The sequence below is a fragment of the Oryctolagus cuniculus genome, chromosome 9, assembly GCF_964237555.1.
Source record: "Oryctolagus cuniculus chromosome 9, mOryCun1.1, whole genome shotgun sequence".
Classification (NCBI taxonomy): domain Eukaryota; kingdom Metazoa; phylum Chordata; class Mammalia; order Lagomorpha; family Leporidae; genus Oryctolagus; species Oryctolagus cuniculus.
The window spans coordinates 105,560,530-105,575,754 of NC_091440.1; the positions used below are offsets into that span (position 1 = coordinate 105,560,530).

General features: G+C 41.5%; 2 protein-coding genes across 32 annotated transcripts in view; both read left to right on the forward strand.

The window, feature by feature from the left end:
- Positions 1-11,204, forward strand: part of PARP11 (poly(ADP-ribose) polymerase family member 11) — a 57,680-nt gene extending 46,476 nt beyond the window's left edge. For 24 of the 26 annotated variants that reach the window (XM_051850220.2, XM_070048430.1, XM_008259681.4 and 21 more), the window contains 4 exons: positions 318-390; positions 471-601; positions 9,218-9,369; positions 10,740-11,204. In XM_051850220.2, the coding sequence (XP_051706180.2) occupies positions 318-390; positions 471-601; positions 9,218-9,369; positions 10,740-11,056 (673 nt within the window). In that variant the 3' untranslated portion in view covers positions 11,057-11,204. The remainder of the gene's footprint in view (positions 1-317; positions 391-470; positions 602-9,217; positions 9,370-10,739) is intronic. The other 2 variants (XM_051850229.2, XM_070048443.1) reach the window with 1 other exon arrangement.
- Positions 11,070-15,225, forward strand: part of CRACR2A (calcium release activated channel regulator 2A) — a 212,075-nt gene continuing 207,919 nt past the window's right edge. For 5 of the 6 annotated variants that reach the window (XR_011378673.1, XR_007921043.2, XM_051850218.2 and 2 more), the window contains exon 1: positions 11,348-14,615. Coding sequence is in view for 4 of the 6 variants with exons in the window: in XM_051850218.2 (XP_051706178.2) it covers positions 14,556-14,615 (60 nt within the window). In the remaining 2 variants the exon portion in view is untranslated. Of the gene's footprint in view, positions 11,206-11,347; positions 14,616-15,225 lie in introns of those variants that run through there. The other variant, XM_051850217.2, reaches the window with a different exon arrangement.

The window sequence follows — 15,225 nt, forward strand, 5'->3', positions numbered from 1 at the left end:
TGATTTTCTTTGCCTAAAATCTTCCTTACATTTTAAAGAAATTTTTAAAAAATCAAGATAGAACTAAACAGCTGTTTTTGAAAATTTGATGGTATATAGTATTGGATATTTTTCATTAAAGTTAGCAGTCCAGCTTCTAAAAAGTAGTATCCAGTAGAAATTCAATAAATATTTTAAAATAAAGAAACCAAGGGCTACAGTTTATTGCATTTGTCATAATACCCTGAACATGAGCAATCAGCTTAGGAGGAAGGGCTGACTCACTGATAATAATTGTAGTTGGCTTCTAATATTTGTTTTATCTTTGCTGTTTGAAGTTACATCTGTGAAAATGAAGCCATCCCTATGCCCACACACTGGGAGAACGTGAATACTGAAGTCCCGTATCAGGTAAGCACTGCACTGACCATCTGTACTGTGGAGGAAACTGGAAAAGGCTGTAGTAAAGCTGTGCAAAATTCCTTTTCCAGCTTATTTCTCTGCACAACCAAACACATGAATATAATGAAGTTGCTAACCTCTTTGGGAAAACAATGGATCGCAACCGAATTAAAAGAATCCAGAGAATTCAGAATCTAGACTTGTGGGAGTTCTTCTGCAGGTGAGGCGACTTCTCTGACTCTTCTCCTTGCCTCTGAGCTGCTTGTGGTCTTAGCATGGTTCAGTGGTGCAGCGTGGATGTTGAAAGGTATTCGTTTTCAGTGCTGCAGGCGGCTGTGTTTCTCTGCACCTGGTCTCAGCACTGTGCTGCAGCGTTCTCAGGGAATGGGAGAGAGCTGCTTTGTAAGGAAAAGCCAGGCTTTGCTTGCAGAGTTGCGAGGCGAGCAGCTCTCTCCTTCCAGTTAGGTTGAATAAGACATCTCTGGAAGCATTTGTTTTGCTTGAATTTTTTTGTTTGTTTCGTATTTTTAACAATTGCACTGTTTCGCTTGTAGCCGTTTGCTTATTTTGTGTTAAAGAACACTTAAAATGTACCTTCAGATTTCCTGCCTAGCCCAAAGGTTATGGTGTAGATTTAAAACTCAGTCTGTTACCATGTTTAGGTTGGAAATGACCCAGTGGATTACTCTCTGTACTTAACCTAAACGCAAGCCCATCCCAGATAACAGAGATGCTGTCCAAATTAGCCTGTTGTACTATATACTTTATATTACTTAAAATAAATGGCTTTATATACTTTAATTACTTAAAATAAATGGCTCTCTGACATATTTGGAAGTAATACGTGTGGGTGGGGTTTGATTTTAATATTTTTAATAAAAACTGACTTTTTAAAGTTTTTATTCAGAAAAATTTCAAGCAGACATTAAAGCGAAGAGTCTAATCTAATGAACCCACATACCCATCATTCTGATTCAACGTTTATCACTGTCCACCATACGCAGGCCATCGCTGTGGTGGTTATTGCTGTTGCTGAGGTATTTTCAAACAAATCCCAAACTAGGACTCCTCCACTTTCACACCCATGAGAATCAGGCTGGCTTTTGTTTGATAACGGTGTGTGGAGTCCCTGACTGGTTTATATGTCCTGAGTGCATTCTGTGATTTATTCTCATTATAGTGTGTGCTAAAACAAGGGGCTTTCTGCTTGTGTTCTTTATAGTCTTGAGTCTTTGGATTAAGCCACCTTTTACTTTTGACAGCTGAGTTTGACTGAGTCTAGACAGTTTTATTCAGGTCTTGTTTAAGAAACGAGTCCCTTACATGAAGATAGATGCCTCTGTCTCCACTGATCTTATTCTCAGTGAACAAAGTATGTTTTTCTAAAATGATCTGATATACCCATAATTCATTTAAACTGTTCTTTATTTTCACTTCATTGGAAAGGCAGAGAGAGAAGGTGAGAGTCTTTTCATCCACTGGTACACTCTTGAAATGCCTGCAACAGCTGGAGCTGGACCGGGCCAAAGCCAAGAACCTAACCTCCATCCGGGTATCCCATGTGAATGGCAGGGGCCCAAGGTCTAGAGCTATCACCTGCTGCTTCCCAGAGTGCACAGCAGCAGGAAGCTGAATTGTCAAGAGTATGCAGGAATGTGTAGCAGAATATCTGGAGTGGTCGTGTGATTTTCTTCAGAATCCTTGGTTGGAATGAATTGATCTGGAATTGAAATTAGAGCATTAGCAGGGCCCAGACCATGCAGGCCTGTGTAAACTGAATTTAAGGGGTTTGGGCTTTCTCCTGGGATTGTAGAAAGCCATTGTAGGACTTTAAGCAAGAGAGAGATGGATCTGATTTACATTTTAGAAAACCCATTCATCTGGTTATATTGTGGAGAAGAGATTTAAGGTAGCGATTCTCTCCTGGGGTGATTGTGCCCAAAAAGGGAACATTTGATAATAACTGATGACATTTTGCTTATCACCTGGTAGGGTTGAGAGGTGCTCTTGGCATCTACTGGGTAGAGGCCAGGATTGCTAAACATCTTTCAGTGCACAAGACAACTTCTACAACAAAAAATTATCTGGCCCAAAATATGAGTTGTGCTAAGGTCTGACTTAAAGGGACCACAGCTTAAAACAAGAGGCCAGCTTTTTTTTTTTTTTTTTTTTTTTTTTAAGGTTTATTTATTTATTTGAAAGTCAGAGTTACACAGAGAGAGAAGAGGCAGAGAGAGAGAGAGGTCTTCCATCCGATGGTTCATTCCCCAGTTGGCTGCAATGGCTGGAGCTGAGCCGTTATGAAGCCAGGAACCAGGAGCCTCTCCTGGGTCTCTCATGCGGGCGCAGGGCCTCAAGGACCTGAGCCATCCTCCACTGCTTTCCCAGGCCACAGCAGAGAGCTAGACTGGAAGTGGAGCAGCCGGGTCTCAAACCAGTGCCCATATGCTGGCACCTCAGGTCAGGGAGTCAACTCACTGCGCCACAGCACTGGCCCCAAGAGGCCAGTTTTGGACATCAGTTCAGTAATTAAACTGAGACACACTGAATGACCTGAACCGAAGTAGCTGCTGCAGTAGAGCAAAGAGGATAGCTTTGAGATATTAGAGATGTCGAATGACACGGCCTGGTGCTTGATTTAATGTGTATGGGTGGATAAGGGAGAGGGAATCCTAACTCCCAAGCTTCTGGCTTGTTTGTTGTAACTGACTAGAGGAATATGTGTAGGAGCAGGTCCTGGTCTAGAGATAATGGGAGGAGGAGGAGCTGTTAAATAGCAGTTAATTCACAAGTTCATGGAAAAATAGAATTAAAAGATAATTTTATTTTGATGCAAAAATTTTTAAATTTGTGTATAATTTTTTATAATATGCATTCTCCATGAACTTTTATTTTTATTTATTTGAAAGACAGAGTTACAGAGAGAGGTAGAGACAGAGAGAGAGGTCTTCATCCACTGGTTCACTCCCCAGATGGCCTCAATGGCTGGAGCTGCACCGATCCAAAGCCAGGAGCCAGGAGCTTCTTCCGGGTCTCCCACGTGGGTGCAGGGGTCCAAAGACTTGGGCCATCTTCTACTGCTTTCCCAGGCTGTAGCAGAGAGCGGGATCGGAAGAGGAGCAGCCAGGACTAGAACTGGCGCCCATGTGGGATGCTGGTGCTTCAGGCCAGGGCGTTAACCCGCTGCGCCACAGGGCCGGCCCCTCCATGAACTTTTTGAAGATCCTTTGTTATACAGGTTAGGAGCTTGTGAGGGTGGTAAAGATTAGAAAGGAAGGCTTTAGGATTGTTAGAAAATACAGGATTATATAAATTATAGGAAAAATAAGAAAAAAAGGAAATTATAGGACTGAATAAGATGAATCCACCTGCTTACAGTGCATGTAGATAATGAAGAGGGCCAAGGACCAAACTCTGGAAGGGATGAGCCGAAGAAAAACCCAAGGAGAAACAGCAGTGACAGCCACAGAAAGTGAAAGAAAACCACTATGAAGGAAAATTTCAGGGAAAATGGAAGTTAAAAATACATTTATTTATTTTTAATTTAAAAAATTATTTGTTGGGGCTGGTGCTGTGGCATAGAAGATTAAGCCTCTGCCTGCAGTGCCAGTATCCCATATGGGCATCGGTTCGAGTCCTGGCTGTTCCTCTTCCAATCCAGTTCCCTGCTGGAGCTTATTTGAAAGGCAGAGTTACAGAGAGGCAGAGGCAGAGAGAGAGAGAGAGGTCTTCTATCCACTGGTTCACTCTCCAAATGGCCGTAGCTGCTGGAGCTGGGCCGATCCAAAGCTAGGAGCCAGGAGCCTCTTCTGGTTTCCCATGCAGCTGCAGGGACCCAAGGACTTGGGCCATCTTTCACTGTTTTCCCAGGCACATTAGGAGGGAGCTGACTCAGAAGTGGAACACCCAGGACTCAAACCCAGGTCCATATGTGATGCCAGCACTGCAGGTGGCGGCTTTACCCGCTATGCCACAGCCCCAGCCCCCCCCCCACAACATTTTGAAATCCATGCATATAAGGGATTTTCAGAAAGTTCATGGACAATGGGTATTATGAAAAAAAAAAAACAACTATGCATGGATTTCAAAATGCTTTTGCACCAAAATAAAATTATTTTTAATTCCACTTTCCGTGAACTTTCTGAAGTTCCCTCCTAAAATGTTGAGTTACAGAGTTAAGGGAAGAAAGTCGTTTACACAAATAGATGTCATCTGTCTGGTCACATACTGAAGATATGTCAAGTAAAAAAAAATTGTGTGTGTGTATAGTACTTGCGAATTCGAAGCAGAGATTTATTTTTTAAGATTTTATTTATTTATTTATTTGAAAAGCAGAGTTACAGAGAGGCAGAGGCAGTGAGAGAGAGAGAGAGGTCTTCCATCCGCTGGTTGACTCTTCAGTTGGCGGCAATAGCTGGAGCTGTGCTGATCTGAAGCCAGGAGCCAGGAGCTTCTTCCAGATATCCCATGTGGGTGCTGGGCCCAACCATTTGGGCCATATTCCACTGCTTTCCCAGGCCACAGCAGAGCGCTGGATCAGAAGTGGAGCAGCCAGGACTCGAACTGACACCCATATGGGATGCTGGTGCTACAGGCAGCAGCTTCACCTGCTATGTCACAGCGCCAGTCCTGCAGCAAAGATTATTGTTAACCTGGCTGCAAGCAGTGTTGGTAGTGGCTTTGTGTACAGCAAACGTTGAAAACTATTTCTTAGAAGCTTCGCATTGAGGAGGATAAGACTTGTGAGAAGATAAGCAATGTGTGGTCTGGAGTGTGTTTCTGTTTGTTGTGTTATGGTTTTTTAAATCTAATCGTGGAGATAATATTGTGATTGGAAAGAGCCTATTAAAGAGGAGAGTTTGAAAGGTAGAAGAAAGAGGGCATGGTAGCTGATGGGTTAAGACCTCTGAAACGGTGTGATGGGATGGAATTCAGCTACGTATGTCAGAAGGGAGGTAGACAGGTGTCCAGTTAAGCTCATAGGTAACTAGAGGATGGGAATGCAGAGAGGATTGGGTTAGGGAGCTCCTTCCTACTCCCGTGAGTTTCCTTGGTGAAATAAAAAGAGAAGTTACTTAGCAGAGTGAAGTGGCAAGGGGATGAGAGGAAGGAAGAATGGAAAGGGGAGCTTTGAAGTGGCCACTGTGGGAAATAGGAGAGTTCCTGGGGAACCATAGGATTCCCGTCACACTGAGGCTTAGCTGAAGCTGGAGTAAGTGCATTTGTAGTGGAAACCGTGGGCATGCTGTGTGACTTACTGCAGCAGTACAAATGTAAGAGCGGATAGGGGATGGTTTTATTGATCCAGTGCTTGGAAGGACAAGGCACTGTAAGAGCAGTGAAAGCCGCTGTCTCAGTAAGGATGTGGACTTAGAGGAGAGTCTGCACCCCAGCTGTGTTTCAGAATCCTCTGTGATGCCGTTTAACAAGTTGCGGTATCTGCCACCCATTCCAGAGCTCTTGAGTCAGAACTCTGTGTCCTGACTTTTTAGCTTTACAGAGTTCTGCAGGTAGTTCCTGTGTTCAGCTAGGATGGAGGCCCTCTGCTTTAAACTTAGGCAGACTTCAATCTGGAGTGTGGAGCTGTGAGCTGTGGCATGACAGTTGAGCCTTTTGGTTCTCTAACCCTTATGTGGGGGTGGTGACTTTGAGACCCCTGAAAAGCAGCTGCCACTTTTCATCAGTTTGAATGTGGGTTTGGGCAGATCAGCAAGATTGGGAAGAACTTAGTGTGGTTGTCCACTACAGCTTTTCTTGCAGTTTTAACTGAATTTCAACAGGCCCTGAAGTTCAAGTTGACCCTTTCTAGAACATCTGAGTTAGAGTCTGAGTGCCTTCATTTTTTGGGTGCCTTTATAGTGGGCACCGGAATAAACTGTGTTGCAGAGATGCACAGCTTTAAGCACCCCACCTTGCTCTGCCGTCAGCTGGTGTGTGCTCTTGTGTGCTTTGTCCAGTCTAGTAACCAGGCTGCTTTTCAGTGCCTGCTGTGCCCACCCTCCAGGCTGTTAACTAACCCACAGTCCATTAATGGGATCTGACAGACTTGTTAAACCAGTATTCAGTTTAATCTGTGCTTGCAAAGTAGTAACAACATCCTGAGTTTCAGAGTAAATTCTAATCATTACAGACCATGAAGCTTGACATTAGAAGGAATGGCGGGGAGGTATTTGGCACAGTAGTAAAGATGCCACTTGGGATCCTGCATCCCACATCTGAGTGCCTCGGTTCAAGTCTCACCTCTACTCCGAATTCCAGGTTTCTGCTAAGTGCACTCTGGGAGGTAGCATGTGATAGCTCAAGTAGTTGGATCCCTAGTACCCACTTGGGAGACCAGATTGAGTTCCTGGATCCTAGCTTTGGTCCTTCACCAGCCATGGCTAGTGTGGACATTTGAGGAGTGAAATAACAGATGGGAGTCTCCCTCTGCCTGTCTCTCCCTTTTTCTCTCTCTGCCTTTGAGTAATATGAATATTTATATTTAAACTTGAAGAAAAACCAGTATGGATTCACAAATGACAAACTAACTCATGGGATCACTGTACAGATACAGTGGTATATTCTGTAGTCTAACTTGGTTTGTATCCAGCAGTTGAAAGTTTGTCCTGATAGAGACGAGGTGGAAAACTGTGTGCCCATGTTAGTACAGAGAGAAGTCCACAGGCTGAGGTGAGAAGGCTTTCACAGCGGGCGACTTCAGTGGCCTGTGTGCCTTCTTCTTGAGTTCTTCAGTGTTTTTTATCAGGAATGTAGCAGCCTTCCCTATCACACTGAGGAAAGATTCCTAACCAGAAAGTGTAGTTTCTTTGTTGTGTGAGTGAAGCAGGCATCCAGACCTTGGAAGGTTGAAACAAGTGTTATCAAATATTTGGGTTAAAATAAGTATCTTTAATTTTTTAAAGGAATTTTTTTCTTAGTTATTAAAGGGACACATGTGTATTGTTTTAAAAAAATGAGATAGTACGTTAAGTTCTGTAAAGGAAGTTGGTGTAATTTGTTAGTGAATATGTGTTCTTCTTTTGAAGTAGGTGTTTGCTTCATGCACATCCTTTCTGATGTCTTGCTTAATGATCTGAAAAGACTATGCAGTAGTTGAAAGCGTACACATAGAAAGACTGCATGGTGCATTTCCCTCATTAAAGGCCAGAGCATTCACTAACTGTGTGTTGTGTATACCGTCCATCCATCTGAAATGGATAGTTACTGTGTTGTTTCATTTTTACTTTTTAAATTACTAGCATAAAATTCGACTGAAATCAGTAAGCTTTGGGTTTATAAATCAGTTGTGCAAGTACAGCAAACTCTGAGATCTGATGGACAACACACTCATATAAGCAGCTTGATGCCATGGCTACAAAACAAATAGAGGTGCTGGTAGAGGTGGTGCTGTCTGATGGTATCAGGGCTCTGTTTCTGTTTCCTACCAGCATTCATAAACTAGAAAAGTGTCCAGCAGATTCTTGTGAACCAAAGACTGTCCAGCTAGGAGAAAGGCCTGGAAGCTATGCAGTATCAAGGGTTGTTCAGGGAATGCTGTCCATTTAACCTCTAGAAGAAAGTCTAGGTGGGTGTCCATAGTTATTTTTGGCTGTCTGTAGAGTTGTTTTATGTAGGAGTGACTAGAATTGTTCTGTGTTCAGGAGAGAATAAGTGAGACCCCCGTGGGAGGGCAGATTCGGGTCCTGTGTTGGGAGAGATGTGCATCCTTACAGCTGCAGCTGATCACGCGTACGCTGTGCCGCCTTGCAAGGCAGCGAGGGAGTCTTTGACACTCTGGAAGCAGATATTGGATAGCTGTCAGGGTGATGAGGAGAGCGTTTAGTCTTAAATCATCTTTTCACTGAAATATTTAAAACATGAAAATGTAGCACATAGTTTAAACACACTCACATATCTACTTGTCAGATTTAACATCTTAATACTCTTCACATTCACATCCTGTTTTTAGAAATGCAAAACATTGCAGTTACAGGTGCGTTGTTTACCCTGCCCCATCCTGCTTTCCTTCTTTCTTCTGAGATTGGTGTGGCCCTTCTTGTCCATATTTTATACATACATGTATATATATGCTTTTTTGCCATCTAGGTATGTATACCTATATACTAGTATTTGAGATATATATCTTTTCTTGTAGCATAATTTTTCCATCCAGTATTATTTTTCAAGAATTACTGTTTTAATGCACATGGATAATTCATTACTTTTTACATTTGTAATATAAATGTGGAAGATAAAAATATAAAGATCTAGAAACACTTTTGGGTTGTTTTCAGTTTTTTCTGTTACTGTCAGTCCTGCCATTGAATGTCATCCTTTTATGCCTTAGAAGGGGTTTGTCCACTGGGAAGAGGCTTAAACTGAATGAGTTACTGTCCCTTGCAGCCATATTGTTCCAGATAGTTCAACCAGCATTTCCCACTGTCTGGGGATGAGTAGAATAAGATGTGGCCCTTGCCCAAGGAATTCATTGTCTAAAGTCTCTGTGAACTTTGTTTCATTTCACAGTTTGTAGTCTCATTTGCAGGCGTTTATAGTTTAACTGGTTAAGTCAATCCATCACCTTTGCTGTGGAATGGACAACTATAGTTTTGAGTGTAATTTCCAACCTTAAGTCTCAATGTTGACTAAAATTTTTTGATGAGATGATGTACGCTCTTTTGTCCAAGAGCATTTGAAATTATTTCTTTTTCTGGAGTTGCGTTGCCTTCTTTTGGTTTATAGTAAAGCAATGTTTTCTGTTTCACCATTTCTCTTGAACTTTGCTCCTTAGAAATTATGTGCCATTTATAGTATATTTTTTTGTGTGCTTTCTTGTCTATTTGTGTTGTTGTTTTAGGAAAAAGGCTCAGCTCAAGAAAAGGAGAGGTGTGCCTCAGATTAATGAACAAATGCTATTTCATGGTACCAGCAGTGAATTTGTGGAAGCAATTTGCATTCATAACTTTGATTGGAGAATAAATGGTATACATGGTGCTCTCTTTGGAAAAGGTAATGATAAGAATTCCAGGTCCAATTTGAGTCTTAGGAATTTCCCGTTTTGGAGATATTTGCTTGTTTTTTGCTTTCAGGGATTGGGTGGGCATTAGGTTAGAAGTTCCTGGCTGGTTTCTAAGCCCTCAGAGTTCCCGAGTCTTTCGTACTTGTGTAGATGCAAGGAGGACTCTCAGACCTCTGCCAGAGCTCCCCCAGCCCCAGGCGGCCAGGTGGGGTAGCATGTCCCTATTGGAGACTGTTGCATTGTATTTAATTCCCATGTATAAGCCCTGCTCTACTTTACAGCAAAAGGGAAGGACAAAACAATTAATTATGTTGTGCACTGATACAGATACTAGTGTTTCTGTGTTGTTTTTTTTGTTTTTTTTTTTTGTTTTTTTTTTTTGGAAAATAAGTAACAGTATTAACAAGCTGTAAGGAATAGTGAAGGACAACCTCACTTTATTTCTAATGTACAAGTTCAAGTACTTTAATTTATGCACACTACCCATGGTGAGGCGAAAAGAGATGGCCCTTACTCTGTTCCCTTTCCTCCAGCCAGAGGAGGAAGTTAACTACTGAAATGGCCATCCCATTTATTTACAATAAGAGGGTCAGAAAAGCGTTAGCCAAGTTCCATCAATATTCATTTCCAAAGATTTTTAGAACAGGTGTTTCCTTAGTACTGTCGATTGCTCAGGTCCCCCGTTGCACGAGAATCTGCTGCTGCTTTATAGAGCTTTCACATTTAGGCGTTCTTTTGGAATGTTCCCATGCGACCAGCATTACACTCCCTTAGAAATCTGGTCCTGGGCATGGGGTTCAGTTACTTAGAGTAATATCCGTGAATCGTAGAGATCGAGTTTCCTGCGGTTGGAAATTATCTCTGAGGTGACTCAACACAAGCAGTGTACCAGTTGTGCTCTCCAGGGCCTTGCTGGGTGTTGGGCAGGAGTAGCAGATAAGGAGAGCAGTAGAAGGAAATAGAAATGGGAAGGGGGTCCTAGCAGTAAAAATTCAGGCCCTGCCACACTCTAAATCACGCAGCAGTTTTTATCTGTTTTGTTTATTTGGCTTCTTTGTAAGATTTCTTTTGAAAACAGAATCTGGTTGTTACCTTTTGGTGGGGGGCTGTGGGGGTGGTGGCGGTGGTGAGGACTGGCCCGTACCAGCAGATCTACCCTGTGGCAGTCTGCAGTGCAGCTGTTCACAGATGATTTCTCCTCCTCTTTGAGAGAGCTGCAGTTGAGGAGATTCCACACCTATTTTTATTACAATTCCATGTTGACTAGTCTCCTGACAATTAGAATGTTTTTGTTTGTGTTTAATATATTCTTGGGAATAATCTTGGCTTTTTTTTTTTTTTCTGGTCCTTTTTGTTTAAGGAACCTATTTTGCTAGAGATGCCGCTTACTCCAGTCGCTTCTGCAAAGATGACATAAAGCATGGAAACACATTCCAAATTCATGGTGTCAGCTTGCAACAGCGGCATCTGTTTAGAACGTATAAGTCTATGTTTCTTGCTCGAGTGCTAATTGGAGATTACATAAACGGAGACTCCAAATACATGCGACCTCCTTCCAAAGATGGGAGCTATGTGAATTTATATGACAGCTGTGTGGATGATACCTGGAACCCAAAGATCTTTGTGGTTTTTGATGCCAACCAAATCTATCCTGAGTACTTGATAGACTTTCATTGATTTCATTTCCAAATCTCAATGGTCAAGGAAGTTTTATTCTTTTTTGCAGGAAGATTTGCTCCTCTGTCATCTAGCCACTAAATGTTAATTATCTGATACTTTTGAAACAGATATGAAAAGTGGCCTCCATATAAAAAGACTTACTGAAGGTTGGTTTTTGCTGTTTTGTTTTTGTCCATTATTCATAGTCTTATCTGTTAAAAATTGATATCATTGTCATTTTAACACCTAGGAGTAAATGACCCTATTTACAATGAAATCAGCTGAGTCTCACTTAACATGGTCATTTAGAGTCATTAAAGTTTACATGAATGTCGTCAGGGTAAGTGATTTTAGTTCATGTAGACACAGCACATACACTCATGTTCAGAGCATAAAAATACAGACATAAGTGTGTCCCTTTAGAGGAATTGATCCTTTGTAGACTGAACTCTGGTGTCATTGTCTGCCAGTCAACATGTTGCTTTGTTGGTCTTCTGAAGGTGTGGTTTAACCGAAACACTCAGAGTGGGTGGAGAGAAATCAGAACAACATTACTGGCAGTGCTGCCACACAAGCCGGGTGCCCCATTGCCTTAGAATAGCAGGTTGCATCCTCACACTTGCTCATGGCCTCCTCTTCTCTCTTCCTTCTGAGTTGACAGTTGCTGCAGACTGTAACTAACCTATTGTTCCTCCACCTGGGCTCTTGAATTCTGCAAGACTGGCTGTGAAAGCTGTTTATTCCATCTTCAAAATGAAATTTTTATTCAAAACACTTATTTTCCCTTTGTTTTGGAGTCCCTACAGTGTTTTTATTTGCTCCCCCAGAGCACACAGTTATTCAACAATGATTTTTAAAATTTACATTACTAAGTTGTATTTCCCTATTTTTTTATTTTAGATTATTTATTTATCTGAAAATCAGAATTACAGAGAGAGAGAGAGAGACAGAGAGAAAACTCTTCATCCATTAGGTCACTCCCCAAATGGCTACAACAACCAGGGCTGGGCCAGGCCAAAGGCAGGAACCAGGAGCTTCATCCAGGTCTCCCACATGGGTGCAAGGAGCCATCTTCCACTGCTTTCCCAGGCACATTAGCAGGGAGCTGGATCAGAAGTGGAGCAGCCAGGACTTGAACTGGCACCCATACGGGATGCCTGCACTGCAGATGATGGCTTAACCCAGTGTACCACAGCGCCAGCCCCATCCCTATTTTAAATCATTGCAGAAAGCATAGAATCTTTGCAACAAGTATTCTTTTTTTGAGTAGCAATTGACTACTAAATCTAGAAAAGTTGGATACAATGCATAATCTTATTTATGGAAATTTGTTTACTTGTTCCATCTGTTTTGTTATTCTCTTATAAAGAAGAGTAAATCATATTGGAACAGCTTCCTGCATCTAATGGTCTTCTAGCAGGGGCTAGAGAGCTGCTCAGTAGGAATGTTGTACAGTTAATGCAAGTATCCTATGGAGAATTGCTGTATAATTGTTAAAAAGTCTTTTGCACATTGATTTTCCATAATTCTACATGAAAAAGAGGGCACTGGTATCAAGCTTGTATCTGAAAGCCTTTTTTTTAATTAAAATTTTTTAATGTTTATTTTATTTATTTAAAAGAGAGGTGGGGTGGGGGAGGAGGTCTTCCATCTGTTGGTTCACTGCCCAAATGGCTGCAATGGCCAAGGCTGGGCCTCTCTGAAGCTAGGAGCCAGGAGCTTCTTTGAAGTCTCCCCTTTGGGTGCAGGGGCCCAAGCACCTGGGCCATCATTTGCTGCTTCCCCAGACCATAGCAGGAAGCTGGATCAGAAGTGGAGCCCTAGGACTTGAACCTGTGCTTATATGGGATGCCGCTGTCACAGGCGGTGGCTTAACCTGTTATGTCACAATGCCGGCCCCTAGAAAACCTTTCTGTTACTCTTTCTAGTACTAGATTTTCTCTTTGTTAAACTCATCCCATTTTGACTGAGTTAGGAACTTAACTCCTAAAAAACAATTCTTTATATATACATGCCTGTATTTTTTGTTCAATCATTTGAATTGGGAAGGCATCATGGGATTAGGAATGGTAATTCTTTAGGTGTTATATACCCCAAAACTTGTTTTACAATCCAGAATACCTGTAATTGTGCAGTGGAAGGTAAATAGTACATAAGATACTGCTTGTAGGGTACTTTGAGACAAAGTGGCAAGGGATTTCTTGGCTCAGATGTGCAGACTAGCTGCCAGTTTAGATCAAGTGCTGTGAATATTTAGAAAGAGCATATTTTAAAAACATGCAGCGATCAGCATGAAAATATTTGGAGGCAGTGTCAATAGGCTACCTTGTGAGAGGTAGGACAATGGCTCTAGGCTCATTCGCAAGCAATAATGTTGGAGAATTAGAAATTCAGATTTTAAAAATCTTTTTGTTCTATTTCTTATTTACATATAAAAAAGTTCCCTCTTCAACATGGCTTTTTTTCTTTCTTTCAATTTAACATGTATACCTCTCTGAGCACATGAATAACTTTTGTAACATTTGAGAATTGCTTTTCTTTTAGATGTGGCACAGATCTTATCTCAAAGTGACTAGCAGCCCAGAGTTAAGTATTTGCAAGGCAGTGGAAACTTACTCACATACTTGGTTTATATGAAGTAGAATGCACTGCAGTGGCCATTGTGAGAAAGTGGTGTGCCGTTGCTCTTGTCTGAGCTCGTACTGTGGGTTAGTTACCCCTTTATGGGAAAGAATTGATTTTGATACCTGTTTTAAAATACAATAATGTTGAGTTAACCTAATATTACAATTGTATTTCTTTGCTTTGATCAGTAGATTGAGTTGAGAATCATGTGATGGTATATAAGAAGATTGGACACACACAGCCGTTTGCGTTCTTTCCCTCTGGCCATCACCTAGTGTGGGTGGGAGAGTGAAGGGAAGCCATTCCAGATTAATGATAAGTAGTTTTAAAAACTCTGCGTTGAATAATTTCCAGCTGGTAATGACTTTCGTTTTTTATTTTGGTGATATTAGCCTCAGGGTAAAAAAAAAAATGGGTTTATAAAAAGTTTCATAAATCTTTTAAGTTACAAGCAAGAAGGTTTTGTATTTGCATAAAATTTCATTTATACAGTATTGTTAGTAATGATAATAAAGAATTTAGAGCCGTTTTTGATATGTGAATATGTTTGTTTGATCTGTGGTGATTAAAGCTTTGCGTAGCCAGTCTGGGTCGTCTGTATGCCCCATGTTTCTGTGGTTTTTGTGTCCCATCTCCACCTTGCATTTTCAGTACTAAACTGACAGCTCAAACTCAGTGGACCCTGAAAAAAATTTGTTGCCTGTGACTCTTATATCCCCATTTAGAGATGGGGGAGGTCTCTTGTTCTCAGTCTAAGTCATCATGAGCCAACCTGTGGGGAAGATCATTTATTCTGTGCTATTGAAAATTCCAGAACAGATGAAGGCCTGGCACCTGCAGCATCTTTGTTCTTGGTGTGCCCCCCTGGCTCAGCGGAGTAGTTCTGGAGGGCATGTCTGCACTCACCCGAGGAGCGTGCTTCCCGCAGTCCATCCAGCCTCCAGCCATTCCGGTATGTCCACAGTCGTTCCTGTTGAAGCAAGCTAAACATTCCGTTTAATCTTTGAAGTTCAGTTGGCCAACAAGTAAGGTCTCAAAAATGTCCTAATTGTAGATCTGAAAGAATTGAAGGACGGAATGGTCAAGGTTCACTGTGGAAACAAGTTTTCCATTAGCTGAAATCGTGCCCCCAGTGTGTTGGAATGTGGGACTCATTAAGACTCATTGTGATAAAATTGCAGCTAAGTTTTGATGATGTAGCAGAATAACATCTTTGCAGATTTTGTTCCTAGGCCATTCAGGTACTTGAGGTCCAGGCTGCAAAGAAACAGTTATTGTGGCCTCGCTGGACTTGAGTCCCTAGATTGACCTCTGTCCTTGGAGAAGGGTGTTTTATTTATTTTTTTATTAAGTCTTTCTTTTGCTTAACAGAGATAATCAATACCTAAATGAAATCATGCATTCTGTGCTTATAAAGGAGAAAAATAAAAGGTAATGAAAAAATAGTAAAGAAAGAAAAAATGACAGCTTTCTCAAAAGGTATTTCATTAGCAACTGTAACAAAGTAATTTTACTTGTTTTGTGCTGTATGCAGGAAGAGTTTTGGTGAAATAAGATAGCCA